This window comes from Notothenia rossii (genome assembly GCF_949606895.1).
Source record: "Notothenia rossii genome assembly, chromosome: 1".
Taxonomy (NCBI): Eukaryota; Metazoa; Chordata; class Actinopteri; order Perciformes; family Nototheniidae; genus Notothenia; species Notothenia rossii.
In genome coordinates, this window is record NC_136912.1 from 16,870,441 (window position 1) to 16,897,537 (window position 27,097).

Below are 27,097 nucleotides of genomic sequence, written 5' to 3' on the forward strand. Positions count from 1 at the left end.
AGTTTCCCCCACTAGGGGCTCTGTATAGTAATGCTTGGATGAGCGTGTCATTGTGTTCGTGTCTCATCAGTGTGATGCCAAGCCCTGCTGACTGCAGAGGGCCGGGTTCGTAACCTCAGCTCTTTGATAATTGAAATTCTTTTTTTTATAAAAAAGACTTGGCATGGTTCAGCCGTCTTTCTTAGAAGTTTGTTTTTTTTCTTTAAGCTGACACATCAACTCTGTTTCATTGAAAGAATACAGAAGGAACACTGGTGTTGCTGCAATTCTTAATTACTGCCACTAGGTGACCACCAAAGTATACAAATACATTAGTTGTCTTAAATATTACACAGCTATTGACACTACAGTGAAAGGTATAATGTAGGTGATGTGGATTAATAACATAACCTGAGTCTGTCAAACTGATACTCCTGCCCCTTTTTCAACCTCCAGATGATCAGGAAATCGTGGGTTTAGTGATGAATTTATAACAAGGAAGGACTAAAAAGATGCCCACACACCTGTAATGTTTTTCCGTCTCCTCGGAGAAGTCGCAGCAGGAAGGAGTTGAAGCGGTTCGGGGCTGGAGGACAAAGTGCTCCACAGCCAGCCGAGAGCCCACACGTTCTCCTGAGGACACTGAGAACATCACTCAGATTCATGGTGTTGAGGAACATGAGTGCTGTGTGAGAGCCATCCAAACTGTTTATCTCTCAACAGGAGCAGGAGATTACCTTAAACGCATTGAGCACCAGGAAGGCCGGATTCAGAGGAGCATCGAGGATTCTCAAACACAAAGCTCCCGTTACCAACAGCAACACGGCCTGATCTGGGTACTCCTGTAAACACAAACACACATATATTAAGTAGGGCTGTAATGAATAGTCCTGAACTTAATTTATGTCAATTAATTCAGTTCAAACACTAATTGAGCCTTTGCATATAAAAGAGAAACATTTGGTACAGATATATTAAAAGTATATTAGCCACGTGTAACATCCATTGGTTCGAGTGTATTTGTGATCTTATGTACGAACCTCCATAAAGAATCGTGGGATCTGTATGTTTGACCCGTACTCGTCCTGAAGGGTTGAGCTCACAAAACCCATCGCTTCCTGAAGTCCAGACATGACAGAGAACAAATACTGAATTACTCCAAAAAAATAAAAGATTGAGAATTTTTTTAACCATTTCAAACCGGAACTGTATATAAATAAGAAACACTTACGAGAAGAAACTTTGGGCTCGGTCTTTGCAGAGCTTTGGGCGTGTTAGCGACATTGATTAAACTGGCCCAACACTGAGGCTGGATCAGAAAGATATCAGAAGTACAATCAAACATTGCAACATGCTGGGCTCGTAATACATGTATTTCTACTGCAAATTCACACACATTAGAGAACTTCAGGCCAATACACTTTTCAAAACAAACAGTTTTTTTCCCTTTTAAAAGCACTGCAGTCTGTGCACATGCTCTACAGAGTCGTGCGGTGACGCGTCCTAAAACCCGGAAGCGAGTCAGCATTTTACCACTACCGGTTTCCCTCGTCTCGGAGTCAACGGGATTTCTCCATAGGATTTTTGAAAATAGCTGGAAATAAGGTCTGTGGTTGACACAAATGTAAAAGACGGATCACGTTTTGTTCTACGACATTAAATACAGCAGCAGTGACCCCACTGGGGATTTTTGAAGAGTTTACGTGTCTGAAAAACGATGGTTGTTACCAAGTGGCTGAATAGGACTACAGAAGTTGTCGAGACCGTTGTACGTCATTACGCCAAACACGTAAAACACTCCCGTACCTGCCTCCTGCAAACTGTTCAAGCAAACGCTTCAACTTTCACAATTTTGAATCTGTAGTTTTGAATATGGATTTTAAGTTGGCGTGACGTTGAGGCAGTGACCCTGCTGTAGTACGTTTATAGCATAACATTAGCATTTTGCTTCTGGCGATTAGATTTATGATAAAAAAATTATAAAAGTTGGATTGACATGTGGATATTATCCAGCTGAACAAAACGTGCATTTATCAAACATTTCGAGCTATTTTCCAAAATCCTATGGAAACACACGCAGCTGTGAGGCACTTTTCTCTCGACAACAAATGCAAACAAATCCCATTGCGTTTTTGTCGAGGGAACCCATGGGCAGCTTACTTCCGGGTAAATGCGTCATCCCTGCACCACTCTATTTCAGCGACTTGGAGCGCATCAACTTAGAAAAAGGCCTTGAAAGACCTGCAAGGTTTCTTTTGGGCTCTAAAAACACGATTGAGCCAAAGCTTTTTGGTCAATACCACTTGGACTCCAAATCAAAACCAGCAATCTTCAGATACCAAAGTCCTGTTGCCTTCAGATTCCCACTTCATATAACTGTTTCAGAGTCTACAAAAGCCTGAATAACTCAAATCATGTGATGTTTTAAAAGAGCTGTTGTTCTTATGTGTTGATGCATTGTGAAACTGAGCAGTGATAGCAGACTTACATCAACGTAGACAGCAGGGCAGCATCGATGAACCCTGAGAGCAAACCTGACCAGAGTGACCCAAGTCAGTGGCACAGCATCTGCAGAGTGGAGACTTATGAGAAACTCTTCTTTTTATTCGAATAAAATGCTGTTATACAAGTAATTTATCTACATCTGACCTTTAATGGGCTCCCACACTTTATCAAAGGAGAGATCTGATGACTGAAGGACCACCACCTTTGGTGCTGTTGCCGTTTGAAAGACGAGAAGATAGAAGAGGAAGAGTTGTGGCGTGAAGCGGGAGGCGGGGGCGTTCACTGTGGGGAGCAAACTGCCCAGAGCGAACGGCAAGTCCCCCATCATGCACGTGAAGAACGGGATGAGGTCCTGAACCTGGTGGAAGCTACCGAGAAACAAAACAAATGCAGCAAGTCAACAACTTGATGTCACGTCTAAATAAAATGGAAATCTATGTATTAATGTTGTTGGACATTTCCCAGACTGTCAATAAATATTCCTTAGTATTTAGCACACAGAACATAATAAAGGATACAATTATTTAGATGTATGTTTTGGGGGGATAATCAGGACTGAAGGTATTACACTAGTAGTGAAATATAATATGTTTTGCTCAAAACAACAGTGGGATTGTGTAAAATCATTTGAAAAAGGTTAAATTGTTCAAATGAATGAATATTTGGTAGTAATGATCAAAACTAAAGTTGGTTTAAAGATTGGACTCAGTATAGGTGGAATATAATATTAATAGATAAGATTGACTAAAGATATCAGAGCAAGTTTTTCAAAGTGAAACACAAAGGGTTCAATCTCACATACTTGGAGTTAAAAGACCATCAAAAGACACCATACTTGTTAAATACACAATGAAATTATACTTAAACAGTTTTGCTTCAGTCAAGCAGGTTTAGCTTTAAGACGTACAGTAAGGGATTGTCCGTCTCGACAACGCGTAGGTAGCGGCATAATTCTTTGTATCTGTAGACAGAAATACCAGACAGGTTTCATTTCATTAGCAGAAGAAAAGCTGAAGAGTGTGGCAGGACAGCTAAAGCGTGGATGGCTGCCACGTCTTCTCTCCTGCAATATCTTTATGGCTTATACTGTATACCGTCACTGTTGAAGGAGCGGAAAAGTGAAAATTGCCAACCACTACGCTTTAGCTGTGCATAGGACAAAAGGTTGTGGAATCAATTATACTGTGAAAGAGAGAGGGTGTGAGCGTGTGTTTTGTACCTGTGCTGTCGCTGTAGTAGTTCTGTTCTCAGTAGAACTACAGAAATCTGTTCAACTAGGAGGTCCTTCTTGCCTTTGTCTTTGCGGACACCCGTCACATTCTGCCCCTTCAGCACAGACACCAGCAGGACATCATCCCAAGGACGGACATTCAGACTGAAGCACGCACACGCACAAAGTTATAATGTGAAACCTTGTGGATCAAAAACAACAAACACGGTTGTGAACTGCTGCCTCAGAGACACATTTGAACACACACACACCCACCTGTTCTTCACGCTCTTCAGCTCAGTGGGGAAATACAACCGCTTGTAAAAATCCTGCAGTTTGGTGCTGAACCCCGTTGGGAAATCAGCCATCACCATCCGTCTCTGCATAGACATTATGACCCTGAAAAACCCCAACACATGCAGGGAAGAAGACGTTAGATATTCATAAACAAATGAATGAACAGACAGGATGCAACACACTGTGTGAATGTGTGTGTGTGTGTGTGTGTGTGTGTGTGTGTGTGTGTGTGTGTGTGTGTGTGTGTGTGTGTGTGTGTGTGTGTGTGTGTGTGTGTGTGTGTGTGTAACTGCACACTGCTAAAGCAGCCTCCCTCTCTGTCATCATCCTTTTGGACCTCGACACGGTGAACCATCAGATCCTCCTTAGCACTCTCCAAGAACTTGGAGTTTCAGGCACTGCACTTTCCCTCCTCACCTCATACCTCAAAGACCGCACCTACAGGGTAACTTGGAGAGGGTCCGAGTCCGACCCTTGTCAATTAACTACAGGGGTCCCTCAGGTTTCTGTTCTTGGTCCCCTCCTCTTCTCCTTGTACACAAACTTGCTCGGATCTGTCATTAGCCCGCATGGTTTTTCATACCACTGCTACGCTGACGACACCCACGACTAATTCTGTCCTTTCCCCGCTCAGAGACCCAGGTCGTCGCACGCACCTCTGCTTGTCTAGCGGACATCTCTCAGTGGATGTCTGCTGACCACCTCAAGCTCAACCTTGTCAAGACTGAACTGCTTTTCTTTCCGGGAAAAGATTGTCCCACTCTTGACCTAACAATCAACATCGGCACCTCTGTTGTTTCCCCGACTCAGACTGCAAGGAATCTGGGTGTGACCCTAGATAACAAACTGTCCTTCACTGCAAACATCGCTGCTACAACCCGCTGCTGCAGATACACTCTTTACAACATCAGGAGGATACGTCCCCAGCTGACCCAGAAATCAGCGCAGGTTCTGGTCCAGGCTCTCGTCATCTCACGCCTAGAACTCCCTCCTGGCTGGTCTACCTGCATGTGCCATCCGACCTCAGCAGCTCATCCAGAATGCAGCGGCTCGTCTGGTCTTCAACCTTGACATCAAGGCACCAGAAAGCCTACACATCTTCCGGCGCAGACTGACAACTCATCTCTTTCGACTCCACTTCGAGCGATAGAATTACTAACAAAGCACTTATATACTAATAAAGGACTGGCTTATCTAAAGCCAGTTGAGTAGCACTTGAAATGTGTTGGCTCTATGAAACCTGATGTACTTATATGATTCTGTTTTCTTCAAGTTTGTATCTTCTTGGTCGAATGCGCTTATTGTAAGTCGCTTTGGATAAAGCGTCAGCTAAATGTAATGTAAGTGTGTGTGTGTGTGTCTGTGTGTGTGTGTGTGTGTCTGGTGTGTGTGTGTGTGTGTGTGTGTGTGTGTGTGTGTGTGTGTGTGTGTGTGTGTGTGTGTTTACCGCTGCAATAAAAGTAGTCTGGCTTTAGCAGCATCAGCAGTGGGAGACTGTAAAAGGAAAGTCCTGTAAAGAATCAAATAATCCCGGAGGAAATTAATACACAAAAAACATAAAAGTTGTGAAAATAACCATTGAAGCTAGAACAGGAAATGCTAAATGATGTGTGTGTATGTGTGTGTGTGTGTGTGTACCCTGAGACTTGAAAATGTCTAATAAAGTCCTCAGTGGCTCCTAGCATCATGATGGCAGCAGCTCGGCTGTCCTGTTGATCTGCTTTGTTCAGGAAGGATGACACATGCTCGTACACAGGATTGTAACTGCAAAAAAACAACAAAAGATACAGTCATTTATAACTTGTTGATAATGTCAGTGCTCTGACATAATGGTGTTTTTGTATCCATGCTATACACCAAGCTTTTGGTCTATTGTGTATTCACTGCATGTAGATGTCCACATACTTTTGTTCAATTTGGATTGTTTTTCATGGTATGGTTTTTGGTTGCGTCTCGAGTCTCACACACCGTGACTTGACACTCGACTCGTAATCTCATCGCATTCACTCAGGTTGATAATCATGTACGGGTCATTGTCATTTTATAGCCTTCAGTGTTTCACCTTGATTACCGAAGCAGTCTAGGTAGGGAAAATCTGAGTTTAATAATGACCAGAATATTTCCCCCCTTCAATAACAGCTTCTTTTTTTTTTATACCTAAAGACGTTTAATATCTTGAACTTTATGTGAAAAACTGTTAAGTGACCCTTATATGCTACACTGTTGTTTGGGTTGTTGGAAAGACAAAGTTTGGTACAAACATTTAGAAATCCTAAAGACTTTCATGCAAAAAAGAATAACCCCTGATATATAAATGTATTGCAGCTCTATTACGTCACTCACTCAAAGATGCGGCAATTCTTGCGTGATTGGATCGGACCGCACTCCTCCAGCACTCGTCCCTTCGAGAAGACACCGTACAGTGTGGAGAGCTCCTGTCTGAAGCTCTGCAGCATCGTTTCTGGACAAGAGGAAGAGACATCCAGTGGCAGTTAGATTACATGTAATTCAAGTCTGTGGTTTTCCAAATGTCACTGAGATTTCCAGATGTGTTTGTGAGAGCGTCTACCTGCATTTCGGAGGTGAGAGTCTACTTCAGACAAAGTGAGGTTAAAAGTCTTCAGTCCTCCCAGCAGCGCACAGTTTCTGTGGTTGTTCCAAAAGTCACTCTTCTTGTGGCTGTTGCAGTGACACAAACCGCTGTAACACCACCACTTACACTACACACACACACAGGACAACGTTAATGCAGCTGTGAGGCACTTTTCTTTCAACAACAAATGCAAAAAAACTTTAATTTAAGGTCATTCTGAATATATTTAACTATTTCAGACGGTAAGTCACCACATACCGATGAGGCCAGCTTGTCGCAGATGTAGCAGAAGCACTGATCACACATGAGGTGGTTATTGGGAACAGGAACAGAGACCTCACAATCTGTAGCCCTGAAAAGTACAGAACAGAGGAAGTGCCAATAACTGAATAGAGGTAAAAAAAAGAAGAAGCACAATATTCACAAAGTATGGGAACACAAATCAAAAGAAAGATATCCTTGGGCATTTTGATGCTTTTTTCTGCTCAACTGAACTGTGACTGTTAAAGCGAGGTATGAACCGAACCGTGACTTCTGTTTACCGTTAAACCACCAAAGAGTGTTTGTGTGGTAATTTACTCACGTGAAGGGATGTATGGGACAGTCGTAGCGTGCGTGAGGAAGGACCTCAGCGCTGCGGGAGAAGGTGATGACCAGGTCTTCATCCAGAGCGGTGGGAGTTACAGCACACTCTGAAAAGCAGAAGAGTAGCAGCTATAGTTAACTCTTTATAACATAAACACCCTCACTTACAGACTGCTGGTGAGTAAACAGCTGTTACCACTTTTCTTCAGATCCTCCACCTCCACGATGAAAACCGAGAGTTCATTGGGTGGTACGTCTTCACAGTCGTCATCATCACTGAGGATGATAATTTCTCCAGTCGTACACATCGGAAAACTGGATAAAGAAAAAGGCATTCATTAACTCAAGAATGAATACTATGCATAAGATGTTGGTCTAGTCTTTAGGCAGTGGTGGAAGGAGGATTCAGATCCTTTGATTAAATACATTATTACAATTACTGAATTAAAATGTTTTTCACAATACAATGAATTCAAGCCCAGCTCATAAAACCATAGCAAATCAAAAGTACAATTCTTTCAGTAAAATATTTCCTTTGAGTACTTTGTTGTTGTTTTTAGATTAATAAAACTGATATATTCATGTAGTTTTTTGACTGCAGATTTTTACCCCTTTGTATTTGGTTGGGTAGTTTCATAGCATTGCATTATATTTTATAAAGTCATCATGGCTCAAAAGTAACTACAACTCTTGATGATGTGCAGTAAAAAGTCCAATATTTTCCTCTGAAATTCAGTGCAATAGTAAGTATGAAGTTTCAGAAAGAAATGGAAACCCTCAATAACGAACTACAATGTCCAATAGCAGCTTTCCTTTCACTCCGAAACTGTTAAAGTTTACATACTGGTTTGTTAGGATTTTGGAAAGAGAGCAAGGTCATGTCGATACCGATACCACTGTACATGTTAAGTCTTTGTCGGAAACAATGCCTGCTTTGCTAGCTTTCACTTGGTTTCACTAAACCACGTTAGTATTCTCGTACTTTCAAAATATGCTAGTTAGCGTTCCTAAAGGCAGGAAACCGAAAGTTAAATAAGTGTAAAACAGTCCAACATTATGTCAACATTAAAAGTGCACTTCTTTACTTCAAAAAATAGATATTAAATAAGTTTACATTGACGGTTTGGTTTTAGACACAATAAACTTACCTTAGTTGAATCAATCAACAAATGAGTACATTTATTTTGGCGCTCGGTGATTCCTACGCTCACCGTCACCGGATGTGACGTTCCTTCTTCTTCTTCGCTGGCTTTATTGGTGCATGGCAAACAGGTTTGAAGTAGGATTACCGCCACCTACTGGGCTGCAGGGTGGAGAACAAGGCTAAAGCGATACTGTGTTTTTTTATACAACTAATCTTATTTTTATGAACATTTCTTATTCACAAGAGGATAAAGACTGACTTTAAACCAAATATTGCACATTTTAATTAGAATTACAACAATGTGGCAGCTACATTTATTATATATTTAAAAAATGTAAACCAAATGTTTATTCGATAAATATTTTAATTTAAATGTTACCTTTTGTTTTTATCACTATTTCTTCATATTATTTATTTTACTCTGTATATGTGCCTATGTACCCCTGATGTCCATGTTTTGTTTGTATGTTATGTTTGATGTACATACTGTATATATCTTCTTGAATAGAAAACAAAATATAAATATTCTTTTGTAGTATTTTGCACTGCACAAAGGCCAGTGAATGCCATAGTTTGCTCCAAAAAAGACCATACAAATTGTTAATTTTTTTATTTTAATATAATGTAATACACAACCAAGATAATGCTTCATTTCTCAAACTATTTATTTAAATTGCAATATACATTTCAATAACATCACACTTTGGAGGAAAACGCTTTTGCTTTACATCAACTGACAATGGGTCCATGAGCGACAACATTAACCCGAAGTCCATCCAGGGTTACACAGCTGAAGGCAAACCCACAGGGGAGAAAGTGCTGTTACAGAGCATTGCTGTCCGTCTTGTCCTTGTTACGAGAGCCATATCTCCTGCCTGCTGCTTTCTGATTACTCTGGCTCTTCGTCAGTCCATGTGCAGCGTCTGTGTTTGGCTTCTCATCCTCCGCCTCAGGCTGCAGCTCCTCCTCAGCGCTCTGACCAGGCATGAATCTCAGCCACTGCTGGTAGAATCCACGGAAACCCTCGATATGCACCAGGTAGTTGTTTCTGGACTTGTACTGGGATTGTTGGGGAAAAATAATTAAAGTGTAATGACGCGAGTGCTAGAAACGCAAAATCAAAACCTAGGCCAATTCAACCAAATCTGCCAAACTATACTGACAAAATGTAGAATGGAATCCTTCAAGAAACACAACTGACTTTAATCATCATGTTGTGCTTATTTTTTGGCCACTTGAGGCCAATATAATAAGCTAAAAACACAACACTGACATATTATCACCCTGTGAACATATTTTTCTTGACTTTTGTCACCTAAAAATGATTGTGCCATGAAGACTAAACAGTAGAGTCTTGAAGATGTTTTGTTGAGAACAAACTACGCCTCTACTCATCCACACAGATGTGTGTTTAGCTCAGCTGTGTGCTGAACACTTGGTGGACCTCCCTGATGTACTGTGCAGATATTTACCTGGTTATAGTCGGGAGGATATTGTGAGGCAAACTCCAGCTGTTTGATGATGACTTTATTAGGGGCCACCCCCATGCTTGTCATGCTTTTGAGCAATGTTTTGAGGTAAACGTAATCCAGTCTCCGACTTGCTCGGCCAATCAGAGCAGAGAACACCTGGACATTAGGTTTGAACCCTGCCTCCTGCAAAGATCAGACATATAAATATGAACAAAAACAATAAAACAATTAGTATTACTGCTCAATACAATTACTGCTGATGTAGAGTCGTTTAATATGACACAGTTAAAGCCAATACTCAATAAAATATTTTTAAACATGCCATCTGTGTTTACATTTACATAAAACAAATGTTAGTTAAAAAAAAATAGAATTGTTCCATTTGATTTATGGGAATACATCCACAATCCATGTTTAAAATGTTTATTCTGCAAATATGAAACACAAACAAATTCTAAAAAGTACACTTGTGTCCCTTGGGCCATGTATCCTCTATTCACAGATATGTTTTATTTATTTGTTGAACTTGTTCGTATATTTGCAGATTTGTTTTATATTTTCTAAATATATTAACAATTTCAAATATGTTTCTACATTTGTGGAAGGTGTTGTCCGTAAACACAAGTAATACAATTAAATATAAATGAACATAGATTTCCTATCCTTGATTATAGAAACATGAGACTCACCTCCATGTCTTTCAGCAGCTGCAGCCCGTCCTCCTGTCGCTCACAGCCCAACGCTAGACTCCCAAAGGTCTGCACATCCACGCTTACATTACGCTGTCGCATCACACTTAACACACCCTGGAAAGAGAAAGAACTGCATCACAAATATGCACACACACTTCAAAAGGGTCCCTTTAGTTCAATCACCAAGTAATGGTATGTATTTGGGGATGGGGTCTGCTTAATTTCTCACAGCACCTCACTGTCAACAGTTTCCATAGGGAAGATTTCTTCAAATAGAATGTAGTTCTTGTGAAAACTGTTCACAGCGAAGTCTGAGTGTTCATAACAGAAGTGTACTTACAGTCTTTACCAAAGTAAAAGTAGCAGAAACACAGTGTAAACTAAAAGTGCTCTGTTACAAGTTCAAAATGTAAAACAATAAGTAAGGAAGCATTGATGATACTTTCTTAGCATTTAGATTCAGATCAGCTCTTATTGGTGTTGCCAATTGAAAACGTGCTGGTCATTTTACAGAGTGAGGAACCTTCCTTAGCAAAAACACTATTTGCCTGCAGTCAGTGTGTTTGTACCTTCGCCTCCTCCAGGTCACCTGTTCTGGCTGATCTGCGAATCACAGAGTTAAAGAACGCAACGTCGAGCTTCACTTTGTGCTCCTTGGCAACCCTCAGGAGCATCTGCAGGGACTCATACCCCGGCTCCATGGTGTCGGCCAGCAGCGTCAGGGTCTTCAGGTCTGGACTGAGGCTCTTAGCTTCCATCTTCTCCAGGAAACCTTTAGCTCCTCCGATGAGGGCGAGCCTATCAGCTGCTCCAGCTACGGTGCCGAGGGAGACCACAGCAACCCTCTTACCCTCAAAAAGGTCCAGTAGGTTAGGGGCTGTAGAGTCTGCTGCTAAGTCCACAGGCAGTGGGGACGTTTCTATTTGTCTGACTGGCACCAAATGGCTTGAGTCTTGTTTTATGTTAGACTCTTCTTCGCTGCCTCTGCCGTCCGGCTGACTGTCACTGCGAGCATCAGGCTGGAAACACAGCTGCCTCTCCAGGAGGTCAATGCTTAGGAGCACCTTTTCTGTGGATTGTAACTTTGACAAACGTTTCCCCTCGTACCCCTGGTCGGGCTTCAGCAGCACGGCAGAGGTCTGGGCAGGATCGCCAATCCCACAATCCCTTGCAGTTCGCAGCAGCAGGTTATAGTTGTATATTTTCGGAAGAAGCCCTGATCTCAGCATCTGGCGCCAAACCTGAAACACAATATTTACCGAGTCAATTTACATCCTGGCTTTGGCTATGACATGTTTTAAGTTGAATGCAGCTGTTTGTAGTACTTTTGCCAAAAACAATTACCCCTCGATGAGAACGTTTCAAATGTAAATCAAAAATAAATAAATGAAAAAGCATTAGTTACAAGATTTAATGTTTATACTAACTACAAATATAGTCTGGGTTTACAAAGATTACCAAAGTAGTACCGATTTCCTCTGATTTGGGTTTAAGGATTTGTCGATCCAACTAAGGCAAAGAAACCCTGACTCTATTTTGTGGTTGCAACCTGTGTCATAGTAAAGGAGCCTTAGCTTTTAAACATGTTATGTACTGAAGTATTATTTGAATTATTTGAAGTATTAAAGTACCGTGTTATGGCAGGAAAGTTAAATCTGGTATATTCATTTTAATCTCACCTTATATATATATTCATGTGTGTTAAATTTGAAGGACAAAGTATATTTTTCCTCCCCAATATATTGAGGTGAAGTCTTTGTGTTTAGAGAGGGATGTGAGCAGAGGACATCCTTGTTTGGGGATAGCTCCAAAACTCTGGAATGTTTCCCTCATAAAAGAAGAGGGTGCGTTACACATGCTTAGGGCAAATGTGTGTGTTTTCATTGCAGTAAATATATGTGCTGCTGCTGCATGATTACTGTTCAACTATACCTCTGTTTTTATTCTTTCATGTGTGGGTACTAAAACTAAATGGCTACAAACATTGTGGAGAAATTAGCTTAAACATGTTTTATTACTCTATATGAAATGGAAGCAGCTTTTATGACAGGGACGAGAGAGCTGGGGGAGGGGACATTCTTCTTAAGATTTTCAGCATGTCAATTATCAGGGAAATCTACTTGTTTTAAATAGATGTGTGTGGTTAATTACTTTGTATTAATAATAACAGTATGTGTAAAGGAAGCTGGAAATATGCAATGTGAAACCTTTTATTTGAAGTAAAGATGTGAACAATAGCTCAAACAAATGGAAAGGCTGCAGGACAAATGAGTGTGTTCTCTATATTAGGCCTGTGTGAAGTTTGACTATTTGAAAAGCATCTCTAATACTGCTTAAGAGCATAGGTAATGTGTTCCTCGTTATTATTGATATGAAAGTAATTTACATGTATTGCGTATATTTAGCCAACTATAACAACTATATCTTAAAACATACTTTGAACTTGTGTGTGGTAACCTGAGGCGGGGAGATAGACACAGGGACAAAGGGCCATAAAGGGGATGTGTGTGTGCTGGCTGCAAGATGTGAAATAAGATAAGGAAACTTGTTGTTTAGAGCAGGTTCGTACCAGACACCAAAAGGTATCTGGTTTTCGTCAAACTGAAAGAGACTTTTTGTTTCTGGGTTTCTTCTGCTGTGTCGCGCTGATTGGGTGCGACAGGCCATGTGTTGGTCTCTCCCAATAAGATGACTTCTGGGGGAAAACATCCACACACCTCCTTCTGTGTTTTTAATACGAAAGCCTGTGTTTTCCTTTGGTTCGCTCTCTTTTTCTTCAGGCTGACCAGAGAGTAAGACAGGAGAAAGAGCAGGAAGTACTTCCTTTGTATTTGTATTGTTACTTTGTGTCATTAAAACAAGATTATTGTTTAACTTGCATTCTGGTGTTTCTTAATCCCTTCCTTTTTACGAATTTACCCAGCTTACCAAACGACACGCGGAGACGAGGTTGGTTTTAAACATCCTCAAATCTCCAACAGTACTAATGTGGTTAGCTGGCAATTGAATTGAATTTAAATAAGGTCTGTGGTTGACACACATTCAAGAGGCGGATCACGTTTTGTTCAGTCGGATAATCTCCACATGTCTACCCTACTTTTATAATTTTCGAATCATAAATCTATCGATTCGAAAATTATAAAAGTAGGGTAGACATGTGGATATTATCCGACTGAAGAAAACGTGATCCGCCTCTTGAATGTGTGTCAACCACAGACCTTATTTCAAGCTATTTTCCAAAATCCTATGGAGAAATTGCATTGCTTTTTTGTCGAAGGAACCGGTGCACAGTTTACTTCCGGGTTTTAGGACACGTCACTGTGGCACTCTATAACACTTGTATCTACCTGTAAAGCCAGTCTGAATCCGGTTTCTTTGTCCTTCAAGCATCCCATCAGCAGGTAGTGAAACGTCTCCTGAGTTACAACATGGCCGTTTTGTAGCATCTCCTATAAAACAAGTAAAAACAAGATTCAGTGAACTCATCCTCCTTAAAAATGAATAAAAACGTAGTAGGCCCATCTCGTACCCTGATTGTTTGAATACAAGCTTGAAGGTTGTTTGAGATGGCGTGCGTCTTGAGAAGCGCGTGGTACGTGATGGTGCTGAGGGGGACGTTTATGCGACGGAGTTCTTGCTCCAACTTCAACGCTTGCTGGAGCCCCATTTCTTTGTATGGCGTCTCAGCGCAGGCATTGAACAGCGCAGTGTAGGTGGCATCATTAGGAACCAGACCTCGCTTCTTCATCTGCAGAACACACACATGATATCAATACATACATAAGAAGTGTTTGTTTGTCTAAGCTTGTTACTGTCGGTTTAAAATACAACTTGAGGGTTATAATGTAGTTGTATCATATTGACTCTTGATAATATTATGTGCTTGCTTTTGTTCAAATAACATAATATACTGAGGTTTAACACAACTTTATGACCTGGAGTGTCATTTGGCATGTTGATAAGATGGTATCAATAAATGATCCCTACATCATTGTAGAGTCTGAAGGCCTTCTTGAGTTGTCCAGCTCGCCCACAGCCTCCGATCAGGATGGTGTAGTTGAACTCCTCCGGCTGCAGCCTCTCTCCCTTCAGCATGTCTCCGCTGAAAAGATCTATAGCCTCCTGCAGCTGTGACAGGGAAAATAATGTTTACACACAGAAGAAGGTGAGAAGACTGTGATTTTCGCCAAGCTGATGTAATGCAAAAAGATCCTGCAAATCATTATAATAAGCATCTAGCAAATATTAACTTAGTATCTCAAAAACAGTGATACATCTCCATAAGTCATTATTTTTTAGATACTTAGTCGGTAATTCGAGATAAGTCATTATTTTGTATTAGGAAGTCATTGTTTTGACCGAGTAGGACTAGGTCAATAGTTTGAGCAATTGTCTTTGCTTTTTTAGATAGTATATCATCATTTTTAAAACATTCTTATTTTTGGTTTGAGTTACTGCAGTATATATTCCACTGTACAGGATGTTTGTTTATCTTATTCTATGTTACATGTTTGTACACTAAACATGTATATAGTTGACTTCTTCTTCATGATTTGCACATTGGTCTTGCAACATTCTCTTGGATTATTTTTATTTATCCTCTGGTTCTTTTTGCACAATTTGTATTGTTCTTGATCTTATTTTTTGTTTTGTATCCTATATATCTTTAATATGTTGCATTGTTGGAGAAGCATTGGACTTAATATATGCATTGCCACACGACACTGCTACACTGAACCTTTTAATCTTTAATCTTATTTTGCAATTCTACGCCATCATTTTAACAAGATTTCTCGGACTGAATTACAGGATGTATTTTTGAATCACATTTTGCAGACAGTTAAATTAACTCACCTTGTTTACTTTGATCAGCTTCTTGCACTCTAAGAAGTACCAGTACGGTGTGTTTCTCCTGGCGGTCCTCCGGTAGGGTTTCCCCACCTCCGGGTAGTCCTCCGCCTCTTGATGCTTAAGATCCTGCAGGTCAGGGCTGGTTTTCCTGAACGACCTCCTGGAGGATATGTCGGCGGAGAAGGCGCCGAACTTCTCCCGTTTCGTGGGGTCGTCCTCGGCTGGAGCTAAAGGGGAGTCCAGAGGCTTTGTAGCTCCATGTGAAACGGCTGACAGGGACACCGATCTGGCGGATAGCAGCTGCCAGGGAGCCGGTGAGAGGAGTCCTGATGACCGGTGTCCACCCTTCAGATTCACGGTCTGGGTCGAGCTGCTTTCCGTTAAAAAGGGGGACAACTTTGCTAAACGGGCCGAGACTCTTTTCCCGTTTCGCATGCAAGAGCAGGCGACAGACGTTAACATTTTTGACCGATTTTATACAGCTAACTACAATATAATTACCATTGCTTTACAAAAGCAAACTACGCTGCGTACCTTCTGGCATGTTGCCTGAGTGCACCACGATGCTTCAATGACAAACACTAGCCCAGACCCGAGTAATAGATATAGTAGAACGAGGATAAACTACTCGTCTAGCAATTGTGTCCTTGAAATTAATCAGCAAGGACAGTCTTTGAGTTTAAACATTGTAAATATCACATTGTTTAATTATGGGTAGTGTAGATAGTAGGAAAAACCTTAATCTACACTGGATTGGGTTTCCCACTTCGATCAACGTCATCAGTGATTGATTAGTATGTCTGAGCCATTGACTTCACATGTGGTCTACGCCCCTCCCCTCAGCTGGTCATAAAGTTGACTTCAGCGTCCCTTCCTCATGACATGTTTAGCTGGTTGAGCAAGGCTTATTAAACTAATTTAAAGACTGGTCTGAATAATATCAGACAATGTTTCATAGTCGTTACAGACATCCTGGATACGTTTTACCAGCGTTACATCATTAGAAGAGAGAGACGGAGCTACACCACCACCAGCGTCAATGGTAACATAGATTCACCTTTAATATTATGCAATTCATTACACACTCATAATATAAATGCTTTTACTTGTTAATATGTATGTAAGTGAAAAAAGTTATTATTATGTATTATTTAGTCTCCCACATAAAAGGTCAGCTCTAAACTGTAACCATGTAACAGACAATAAATATCACGATTCACATTTCAAAATGATCTGACTAATTGGAAAATCAAAATAACAGAATGTCTGATTGTCTCAGCAGGAGCCTCCAAATTTTGGGGTTTAATATCGTTCAGCAAAGTGAGTCGGGAAAAAATACAATTTAAGTGATCATTCCTTCACTGTCAAAATTGAATACTGTGCAGAGGATTATTTGAATACACTTCAGACAGTTAAATGAATACATATTTAGTTTTTCGATAAAAACATTTATTAAAGGGTGTGGCTGTTAATGTTGGACTCTTTCCAAAATCCTGGCTATGGCACTACGAGTACTACTTCACTGTATTTGCAAAAAACAAAGTCAAGAAACCTTTGACATTCCAGAGATAGAAAAATAGAACAATCACACATTTTCAGCCTATTGATTGGAAATGAACGTATCCAAATGATCCACACATAATATGATTATTTCGCTGGATTTGACCTTCGGAGTGCTGCTTTATTTCCTGTCTTTGTTTTTTAGAAAATATAGTCTTTGTTGTTTTGGCTCCCAACTGAATTTCAGTGCACCTGTTTCCTCTGTACAAGCTGCAAGTATTACTCTTTGTACCCAATCTTAACAGCTGTTCGTAGTCACTATGTTGTGACTACCTCAAGCAGACAAGTAGTTCGATATCAAACCTTGGTGAAACTATTCTGTATATATGGCAGTTTGAGGTTGATGTTTTGTTGTAGTCACATGCAGTGTTTTTTTTAATACTTTGATTGTCTTAAAAATACATCGTTTTATCGCTGTTTTTACTGGGAATACAGACAAGTATATGAGGAGAAGTGTTCAGTTCTCAGGTTTAATGACACATCCTTCAAAAAAAGTGTATTGGATTGTTACAGTTTATCTCAGTTTCTTGTATTCTATCTTTCTAAAGGAAATCTCTGCACAAGACCAGCAAGTTCCACCTTCCTCTCCCGTGACCACGCCTGCTCCTGGTACACAGCACACCAACACAACAATGTTCCTTCAGCACACATGACTGGACTTTGTTCCAAGCAACATATTACTGTTATCATTTATCTGATTTCATTACAACTATACAGTCATTTGATCTAATTATGTTAAGTTTTCAATGTGAATGGTTTTGAGGAAATTGTTACTACATTTATTAATATATTGAATCAGTTTTTTGTTTGAATCAATTGCATTTTCATTGCTTTTTTTGTTGTTATTTTTTACATCTGCCATTTATGTGATACATTTAAAGTTTAACATATCCCTATTAATAAGAGTGTGAATGATTTACACTACATATTAGCACTTCCATGTTTTCTTCTCAGAGATGCGTTTAAAAAAAATGGTAACATAAAGCTCTATTTATCAATAAGACTCCTAATTTGTGTGTGTGTGTGTGTGTGTGTGTGTGTGTGTGTGTGTGTGTGTGTGTGTGTGTGTGTGTGTGTGTGTGTGTGTGTGTGTGTGTGTGTGTGTGTGTGTGTGTGTGTGTGTGTGTGTGTGTGTGTGTGTGTGTGTGTGTGTGTGTGTGTGTGTGTGTGTGTGTGTGTGTGTGTGTGTGTGTGTGTGTGTGTGTGTGTGTGTGTGTGTGTGTGTGTGTGTGTGTGTGTGTGTGTGTGTGTGTGTGTGTGTGTGTGTGTGTGTGTGTGTGGTCAAACAGATGATGTATTGACAGATGAACCTCAGACCAGAGCAGACCTCTTACAATGTGAGTCATCTTTTCTATCTTAAAACCAAACCGAAACAGTCTCTCACAAATCCTGATATGCCTGAAATAAAACACAGTCACACATCAGTTTGAAGTGTATAAAGGAAATGTTGACCATCTGTCTACTTCTTCCTGCTGTCACTCAGATTACTGTCACCTGACCCTGGACCCCAACACGTTGTACAGAGAGATGGTTCTGTCTGAGGGGGACAGAAAGGCGGTGCTCACAGATTTGGTCCAGGAGTATCCTGAACACCCGGACAGATTCTCTCACCTCTATCAGGTGCTGTGTAGGGAGGGTCTGTCTGGACGGTGTTACTGGGAGGTGGAGTTTCAGGGGTCTGTTGAAATAGCAGTGGCCTACAGAGACCTAGGCAGATCGGACTATTATTCAGAATGTGCGTTTGGCTGCAACGACAAATCCTGGAGTTTAGACATAAACGGGAATGATAAATGTTTCAGACACAATGATGAGGAGAAAGCAGTGCCAGAGCCTCAGTCTTCCAGAGTTGGCGTGTTCCTCGATCACAAGGCTGGGAATCTGACCTTCTATTGTGTCTGTGGGTCAACGCTGCAGCTGCTGCACAGAGAAGAAACCACGTTCACAAAGCCGCTCTACCCCGGACTGTGGCTCATAGACACCGCCCAGCTGTGTGATCGGGAGTAGAAGTACAACCAGAAAGGGTCTTGTGGTGGACTGAGGAGGGACATTGTGCCTTCGTGTTTGAAAAAGTGCTCTCTTGTATGCTGGATGATAACGTGTCCTCTACGGTGGCCCAGTGTAGAATAAATTGTATTAAATTGGACCAAAGTTTCAGAGGCCTGCACCCCTAAAATGTCTCTCAAAGAGACTCGTACCAACTGAAAGAGTATTAAATGCATTATCCAGTGTTCTTATCCGGGTATGTTTACATTAATAAAAACATCACTTGGATATATGAAAAACACTCTTTGGCAAATTCCACCTCCAGAACCAAAAAGATTGATGTACATAGCACCTTATTTGTTTTTTTAGCCACAACTGATTGAGAACATGTGGGACCATGTTCAGTTTTTCAAATATCTTTTTTTATATAATAAAAAAAAAACCATGGACATATAAATGTTACACACACAACAATTACAAATCATTTGTATGGAGTTTATTACAACATAATTCGATTCAGATTTCCTGTAAAAGTATCTGAAGAAATACATCCCTTCATTTGTATTTTTGGCACTTATTTTCAAAGTAGCAGAGTGGTGAATTAACAGACATTGTTTTTGAATAAGACAATGGCACTAAGTGTTAAATGTCTTGGAACAATAAACTAAAAACTCCCTGCAAGTACATTTCTCTGCAAAGACCATCTTTACTCTGTCATGTAAGTGTAAACGATTACAGTTGAAGATTTTTTTGTAGCGGAACCGGCAACAGTTATTAATGTAACAAATCACACAATCTAGTATCACTGTGCAGACGACTGTCAAGTCTTTTCATTGTTGAATTTTATTTCCTGCAGAATAAAAGTGGTCTGAGCCTCGTAGCTCTTGAGCACCAATCACACTGAAGCTTTCTGGAGATGTCACAACGGTGATAGATGTGGTGGTTGGGCCACGTGACTCTGGAACAAAGTGATTCTGTCCAGCAGTGTGAGCGGGATATCTCTGATGACTAAAGTCAGGTCCTCATGCTGTAATGGATAGATGACCACACTCAGGGCCGAACGCTCCACTGAAAATCTAAGAAAAGACACAAGAAAAGTTCAATTTGAGATCCTGTTTTGACATTTAAAAAGGGATATAGTTGTTGGAGGAGGTACTTAGAGCCATATCTACAGTAGATGAAGGTCAGCATGCCCCCAGTTTGGAGAAACCAACCAGCACTGTTGCAGATGGTGTCTGCTGAATAACATATTTTAGCCACACAAAAGGCCCACCTCAATCCGATATCACATTTCCAGAATATTTTCAGCGCTTTAACTTGCTGTGTAATAGTAAAATATTATACTCACTGACTTACTTTAATAATATCATTGTGTGATTCTTATTTGCTAATGCTTATCTATATTTACTACTTCTCACATCCTTGCTAAGCTTGGGAACATTCCTTATCAAGAAGATTTGTTGCAATGTTGTTAGTTAGACTCTATGTGCACCAACAGTATGACCTTCATCTCAGGTGAAGTGAGGACATCCTGATATGGCCTCCCTACCTCCCTAACTTCCAGAATGCTCCTTTCATTATCACCAAGCGTCACCCCTCCCTTTCTCCTCTCTCGGTGTTAAATATGCAACCTAAACTCTATCCTTCGTCTTTCACTCTGCAGACTGTATGCTCTCTGTGTGACTGACTGAACTTTATTGCAAGAAATAAAATACGACAAAGACAGCTGAATGGTTTGATTCTCTGTCCACATTTGATAAATAAATTCCCGCCACAGCTGTTAGACAGAACTCTGAGAAACTGAACCTGTTATCTTCTGTATGCTCTCTTCCAAGCCACCCGACTCCAACTATAAATGTAATGTTTATGTTAAAGGTCTCTGGTTGCATTGAAGAGCAAAGATAACTGCAACAGCTCACCATTGTATAGAGCGACCTGATGGCAAGGGAAAGCAGTGAAAACATTCTGAATATATTGCACCTTTTGTTGCGTCCCACTGTCTACACTAGTACACTGCTTTGCCTCCGTGCCTTAGCTCCTGTAATTGTTGTAACTAGCGTCGTGCAGGCCTGATACAACCCCACTTCACTCTAATGTAGACGTACAGTTTGTCCTCACACACAAGCACTAACCTGTTCAGAAGAACTTTCTGCAGTGTGCGACATGCCACCAAGGTGCCGCCCATGAACATATGGCACATGATGACGTGGCGGCATCGCTCCATGAAGTTTTCTACTGCCAACGGGTCGAAGGTGCCGCTGCGTGAGATAAGGCAGAGACGCTGCAGACGAGAGCAGCAGGACAGAGCCTCGAAGAATGACTCGTTGGCATTCAGGTAGGGCTGCTCTAACCTACAACACACAGACAACCAACGTTTAATTAATCAGAACAACGAGCTGAGCAAACACATGAACTCCTTTCATTAAATGTGATTGGACTAACTGGTTTGTTGCCCTTAACATTGTAGTGGATATAATATAAATATATTGGGGCCACGCCACGTTTAACATAAGCAAACCTCTATTAAAACATCCATTTACAACATTTCCCAAAACATGCATTTTAATTTAGTTGAGCTGTTGTTTTACGCAGATCCCATTTATGAATTCAGTAAAGAATATTCTCTGTTTCTAGACTCTGTGTCTACTGTGTGGGCTGCGAGAAAAGTTTTCTTCAAGAACTCAAGGTAACGTGTTTAGTTATCGATATACAAATAATCAATTTGTGGCACAGTGTCACAGTAAATGAAGGGTACACATCTTCTAACCTGAGTTCCTGTAGCTGTGTGCACTGTTTAAGTGAATCCAGCAAGGCAGGGGAGTAGTTCATGGTCTTTAGTGAGCCCATGTTGGCGAGGGATAAAACCCTGAGGTCTCTGCACTGCTGGGTCAGCTGTACCAGCCCTGTCCCTTTCAGGACCCCAGGAAGCCCCGCCAGACTCAGACGGCGCAATCTAGGCAAAGCCTCAAGTGCTGCTAAGTGTGCGTCGCCGACTCCTCGCGCCCACTCACACATGCCACGAGGCTCCACACTGGCACGAGTGCAGGGCTCGAGCCGAGGCAGCGCGGAGACAAAGCCGGGACCGATGACTTCTAAGGTTTCTAGAAAAGGGCAGCCAGCTAAGAGCAGAGAGAGCCCCGAGGTGCTGTCCTCTGAAAGAGAGGACTCTAAATCAGGCTTGTAGTTCTGGAGCCCCACCCGTGGATTCTTCTTTAACCCCAGGAACAAAGGGGAGGGAGTGTTGTTTATAGAGACTTGATGCGTGTTTAAGCCATCTGACAGGGCGCAGGCAGGCAGTGTGAGAGAGCGCAGATGTGTGAGTTTGGCCAAGCTGGCACACAGGTGTGTTTCTCCACCCTGCCCAGGTGAGCTCTCGTGATGGTAGTGCGTGTGCATCAGGTTTAACTGTCTAATGTTGGAACAACCAGCAGCCAGGCGGCTCATAGTCTCAGGAACCAGCTGATCCTCCACACTCCTGCACTCTGAGTAGAGGACCTTGTTGATCCCGCTGAGGTTCAGGCTGGTCAGCTGCTTGGCGTCTCTGACTCCTCCCTCCAGCAGCGACTGGAACACCTGCGTCCACAATGCCGGGCAGCGGCTGAAGCTCAGGTGCTTTGGGCTGTTTCCCTCCAGGGCTCGCTTCAGGGAAAAGGAATCCAGCCAAGAGCGAGGGAGCTGCAGGGCCTCAAGGTCGCCCCCCTGCCCGAGGCTCTGAGCCAGGGAGGGGGCAGCAGGCCAGTGGGCGGGGTTCGGACCAGGAATCGACACGAGGAAAACTCTCAGACGTTTTGGAACGTGAACGCTGAACACGGCCAGATAGAGCAGGAGCAACGTCTGGTTTACCTGAGGGGAACACACAGATACACTCATAAAGTCAAGATGTCTACAAACTCATAGCAAAAGTTGATGAACCCCTCTTTCAATTACTCGACTAATATTGATTCTGAATATTTTTGAAACCGTTTCAATACTATGTGAAGCACGACGGGTCCAGCAGCGCTCTCTTCTCTCAGACAATTGCTCACACAATGGCCACATAATTAATAATACTGTATTTGTACCTGCTGCTATCTGTCCCCGGTGTCAGCCTTGAAATGATAGCGATCCTGCTTCTGCAGACTGATTTGGGTTTAGTTGGGTCTCCTTACGTGTTTTTGACTGAGCTCTTTGCCCTTGTGTGAATTATATTGTCTTTAATTGTTATATGTCTAAAAGTGTGTTTAATGTGCTGTTGCTGTCTTGGTAGGGAGACTCTTCTAAAGGAGATGTTTAAACTCAATGAAGCTCCTGGTTGAATCCATTTTAAATTAAAAAACTAGATTTACAATATGCAGGTTGTTGTACCCAGTCTATGCTGCAGACACATGGGAACAAACCAAAGCTCACCTCTCCTGGAGCCAGCCTGGCAGTGAACTCCTCCAGCTGTTGGTAATGTGGCACACTGCTCTGACCCATCATCAACTGGCAGCAAACACCGATACCTTCTCTAGTCACGTCTGAGATGTCAAACTGAAGCATCAGCCTGCAGTGAACAAACATTCAACATTGTAGCAGTAAAGTAAAACAGCAGCAGTAAAACAAAGCCATAAGACAGGAAAAAGAAGATGAATGCATTAAAGGCGGGGTAGGTAATTCACTTCAGATACACTTTTTGTTATATTCCATGGAATCCCGATAGCAATTAATATATTAAATGCTTTGACAATAAATATATAAAAAGAAAATCATCTGTGGAAGCTGTGGCGCTGTAAAAAGCACGACCAATCATCTGAGCCGGCCCGGCAAAAATAACTGGATGGCCTACCTGCCTGTCAGCCTTCCATCTGTGCAAAAACTTATCTCATTGGTCACGTGCGCGTTCGTGTGTGCTGTAGGAGGGGCTCTGTAAGGAAGTCTGAAGGAAGGGGCAGATTTATTTCGGCTGCGTACTTTCAAATTCTAGCGCACTCGAGCTGGTTTCTCCATTCTTACCTACCCCACCTTTAAGCTCAAACAGTGTATGGTTTCTAAACTCAACCAATCAATATGAGAGTCTTGTTAGTCAATTGTTCTGCTCCATTCTGTACATTTTACATTTCTTAAGAAACAACATGGTGCATAAACACACATTACAACTTGTATCCAGATTATCACATAAAAGTGTATATATAAATCAATATTGCGTTGAGTGTCAAATAGGAAGTTATTCTGGACAAAAGCCTCATGCGAAACCTCAGTAATCGCACAGATTCTTACTTGCGTAGTTGGGCGCAGCATGGCACCACACCATAACTCGGTGTCAGCAGTGTCTGTCTGAGCTCCGACAGGCGGCTCAGAGAATCCACCGCCTCTGAACTGAGCTGAGCAGAGTTGAAGCCCGGCGTCACATCAAAAGCGAGGGATCTGAGCAGAGAAAGGGAGGAGAGGAGACGGGAGAGACGCAGGGAAGTTATGCGACAGCCGGTGACATCCAGGTGTGTCACTCCTCTGCAGCGAGCCAGAAGCTCCATCGTAGAGCCAGACAGCCAGTAGCAGCCATTCAAGCTCAAAGACTGCATGTGATTGGCTAGCTGCTTCAATATGTAGCGGACCAAAACATCGTCAGCCTGGAGAAAACAAAGAGCATTTTATCAAATTTCCATCTGTTGAAAGTATTCCACTGTGTTGATTAGAATTTTTTTTAATCTAAATATACAGAAAGATCCTCACAAATGCACAAGATCGAAGATTCATAGAAAACTGTGATAGTTATTTTACTAAAATAAGAGTCTTACCTGATACTCCTCAGACAGGCTGACGTTTGTGAGCAGGGTCTTATCATGGCACAGTGTGTGTAACTTGTGGCAGACGTTGGCCACATTCTTCATCAGGTCACACACTGGAACATGGCGGAGAATGCAAAGCAGGATCTCATCGGACAAATCTGACATTCCCACGGAGGTAGAGGACATTGTGTCCTCGTCAAATACAGCCTGAGACAGACAGTAAACAATGTCAGTTTAGTGCTTTTAGACCCTCTGTGTAACAACTTTTATTTCAATTAGTCTATGAAATGAAAACAAGAGTCAACATTTCCCCAAATATCTATTGTTCCACTACCTCCACTCAAAAGAAATGACTGAAACAAAAACAATATCAATATTTATTTTCCTTTCTGTACATTCATTCATTCATCGACTATCAATTTATCAACATTGCTCTACAGTCAACCCTTAAAAATAATGACCAAGATGGACCCGCTGCTTTTCTCATATGGTAGCAATAACTAATTATTGGTATTTCGTTTTTTAAGTTGAGGATAGAGAAAGAAACTGTTATTAACACACTAGATTATGCCTGGATGATATGACCATGGTAACTTCCTTTTCAATGCTGCAAATCAATGCACCTGCTTAATGGCAACACTGGATTTTTAGATCATTTCCATTTCCATCAAGAAATGTGTGAGTGTTTAATTTGCTTTACTTGGCAAAGTCAGCTATTCATTTTTGGTTATTTTATTCCTAAACTTTTTCTCCAAAATTGTGTTTAAGAATATTTTATAAATGACAATGAAATGTATCAATTTTGCCATCTCATATAACGTTATAGTTGAAGTTATAATAAGGTAAACCACACATTTGTGATGACATTACTTCGCCAAATCAACACGATTTAAAGTATAACATATATTTCAAATATAAAGCCTGTGAACCCAGATACAAGGCACTTTTCAGCAAGGCACAGATATTACTACCATTGTTAGCACCAGCCCAAGTGTCACTGTCTTTCTCCTCACATTTACAATATCTGTATTATTTAACAGGTTATCAAGACTGGCACCAAATCACAAGTCTTTTTTCTAAGCTATCTATGTAGGTTGAATTTGAACTGTGTATTAAAAAGCAGAAATTTGGGTGTACCCTGGTCCAGCCCATAGAGTTAGCGTTAACATTAGCTAGCGTTAGTTGAGTTCCTCAGCGTTACCGTTAACTATTCATGCGGTTTTTTAGAGGTTTGTCAGGGAACCCACTTGTATAATTTGTCGGTGCATGTCCTCTGATATCCCTCTCACGATCCCACTCATGATCACCAGGATTTTAAATTTTATTTTAGATGTTCATCCAGCTGGGTTCATGTTCCGAGGAAGCCGCTCCACAGTGAACCATAGGCGGTGTGACACCCGGCCGCTGACAGGGCGGAGAACGTTCACTGCTGCACACAGACGGACCTCTTTCAGTGAGGGACACACTTCCTTTCGGTCGAATCCCATTTTCATTTACTTTTTTAATTAAAACAGAATTAGGAATGAGTGATTTGAGTATTTTTGCAAAATATTTCATCCACAAATGCCTCTTCCTCAACATTTCTCCAGTATTTATTAGTTTTATTAACTATACAAATTATCAATTAAATGTTGCCGAATTCAAAAAGCCCAGCTGTTTCTTCCACTCACTTTAATTTCTGATTTTGTTTTTTTGTTTTATTTAATTTTTTCTGATCACAATTGCCCTTAGTTTGAATTAATGTAATGAACACTGCTGAGGTGTGCCTATTTCTGATGTATTTGAACAAAAAAGTTTAATAAAGCTTCCAGGGAACTAAAAAAAATTGCATCTGTTATTTTTTTATATAGAAATATCTTACAGAATTATAGTAATCCCTCTTATTTAATTTTTTAGACAGTACTTATTGAACACATGTACATCTTATGATAGTAAGATGTTTCTTACTATCATAAGATGTACCAACATTCATACATACATTCACATATGTGCAACATTCCAACATGACATGCAGAAGGTGACCGAAATAACTAAATTAAACAAAAGTAAATAACTAATACATTAAAAAAATATATATATTTAAGCAGTTTTTATGATCAATATTTACAGGTCAAAATATTTGAAAACATTTTTATATAATGAAGGGAAATTCTGGGGGCCTAATACCTTTTGAGAAAAAATGAAGCTTAAACAAGTTTAACTCAGGATTTTCCTGTGTCGGAAACTCGAATAATAACCCTCATGTGTTTTCTGGTTTTTATTGGTCTTACACATAACAGGAGGCATTAAGAAATGTTGTTTAACCTCTTCATTCTTTTGCGTTCCTTCCCTAATAATCACGTCACTTCCAGAGAAGAGGTTTAAATTGAGTTGTAGTCTGTTTTTTTAAGGTGAGAAACTTCCATAAACGAGATGGAAAATTACCTCAGGGCTAAGCAGTTAATAGTGAAATTCTTATACAAGTCTTTACATTTGCACTCAG

General features: G+C 40.9%; 4 protein-coding genes across 4 annotated transcripts; 1 reads left to right on the plus strand and 3 right to left on the minus strand.

Annotated features, from left to right (window-relative positions):
• Positions 1–140: 140 nt before the first annotated feature.
• Positions 141–8,453, minus strand: LOC307022776 (uncharacterized protein). The gene is made up of 17 exons (XM_079655669.1): positions 8,318–8,453; positions 7,366–7,484; positions 7,168–7,276; positions 6,843–6,936; positions 6,561–6,711; positions 6,335–6,452; positions 5,630–5,755; positions 5,439–5,501; positions 3,971–4,093; positions 3,704–3,859; positions 3,392–3,445; positions 2,629–2,852; positions 2,468–2,547; positions 1,211–1,288; positions 1,020–1,097; positions 717–821; positions 141–612 (listed from the first exon to the last, which is right to left on the minus strand). The coding sequence occupies exons 2-17, from the start codon at positions 7,475–7,477 to the stop codon at positions 484–486; spliced, it is 1,800 nt and encodes a 599-aa protein (XP_079511795.1). The 5' UTR covers positions 7,478–7,484; positions 8,318–8,453; the 3' UTR covers positions 141–483.
• Positions 8,454–8,908: 455 nt separating this feature from the next.
• Positions 8,909–15,948, minus strand: ptcd1 (pentatricopeptide repeat domain 1). The gene is made up of 8 exons (XM_079642335.1): positions 15,332–15,948; positions 14,465–14,605; positions 14,007–14,225; positions 13,825–13,926; positions 11,047–11,718; positions 10,475–10,591; positions 9,786–9,968; positions 8,909–9,372 (listed from the first exon to the last, which is right to left on the minus strand). The coding sequence occupies exons 1-8, from the start codon at positions 15,788–15,790 to the stop codon at positions 9,136–9,138; spliced, it is 2,130 nt and encodes a 709-aa protein (XP_079498461.1). The 5' UTR covers positions 15,791–15,948; the 3' UTR covers positions 8,909–9,135.
• Positions 15,949–16,085: 137 nt separating this feature from the next.
• On the plus strand, positions 16,086–19,771 carry LOC307014448 (stonustoxin subunit alpha-like). The gene is made up of 4 exons (XM_079642346.1): positions 16,086–16,370; positions 17,437–17,497; positions 18,178–18,225; positions 18,372–19,771. Exons 1-4 carry the CDS (start codon positions 16,368–16,370, stop codon positions 18,890–18,892), a joined length of 633 nt encoding a protein of 210 aa, XP_079498472.1. The 5' UTR covers positions 16,086–16,367; the 3' UTR covers positions 18,893–19,771.
• fbxl18 (F-box and leucine-rich repeat protein 18) lies at positions 19,346–26,074 on the minus strand. Its single transcript, XM_079642322.1, has 7 exons — positions 25,863–26,074; positions 24,625–24,822; positions 24,107–24,456; positions 23,258–23,393; positions 21,639–22,714; positions 21,004–21,222; positions 19,346–19,947 (listed from the first exon to the last, which is right to left on the minus strand). The coding sequence occupies exons 1-7, from the start codon at positions 25,914–25,916 to the stop codon at positions 19,791–19,793; spliced, it is 2,190 nt and encodes a 729-aa protein (XP_079498448.1). The 5' UTR covers positions 25,917–26,074; the 3' UTR covers positions 19,346–19,790.
• Between the last annotated feature and the right edge of the window lie 1,023 nt (positions 26,075–27,097).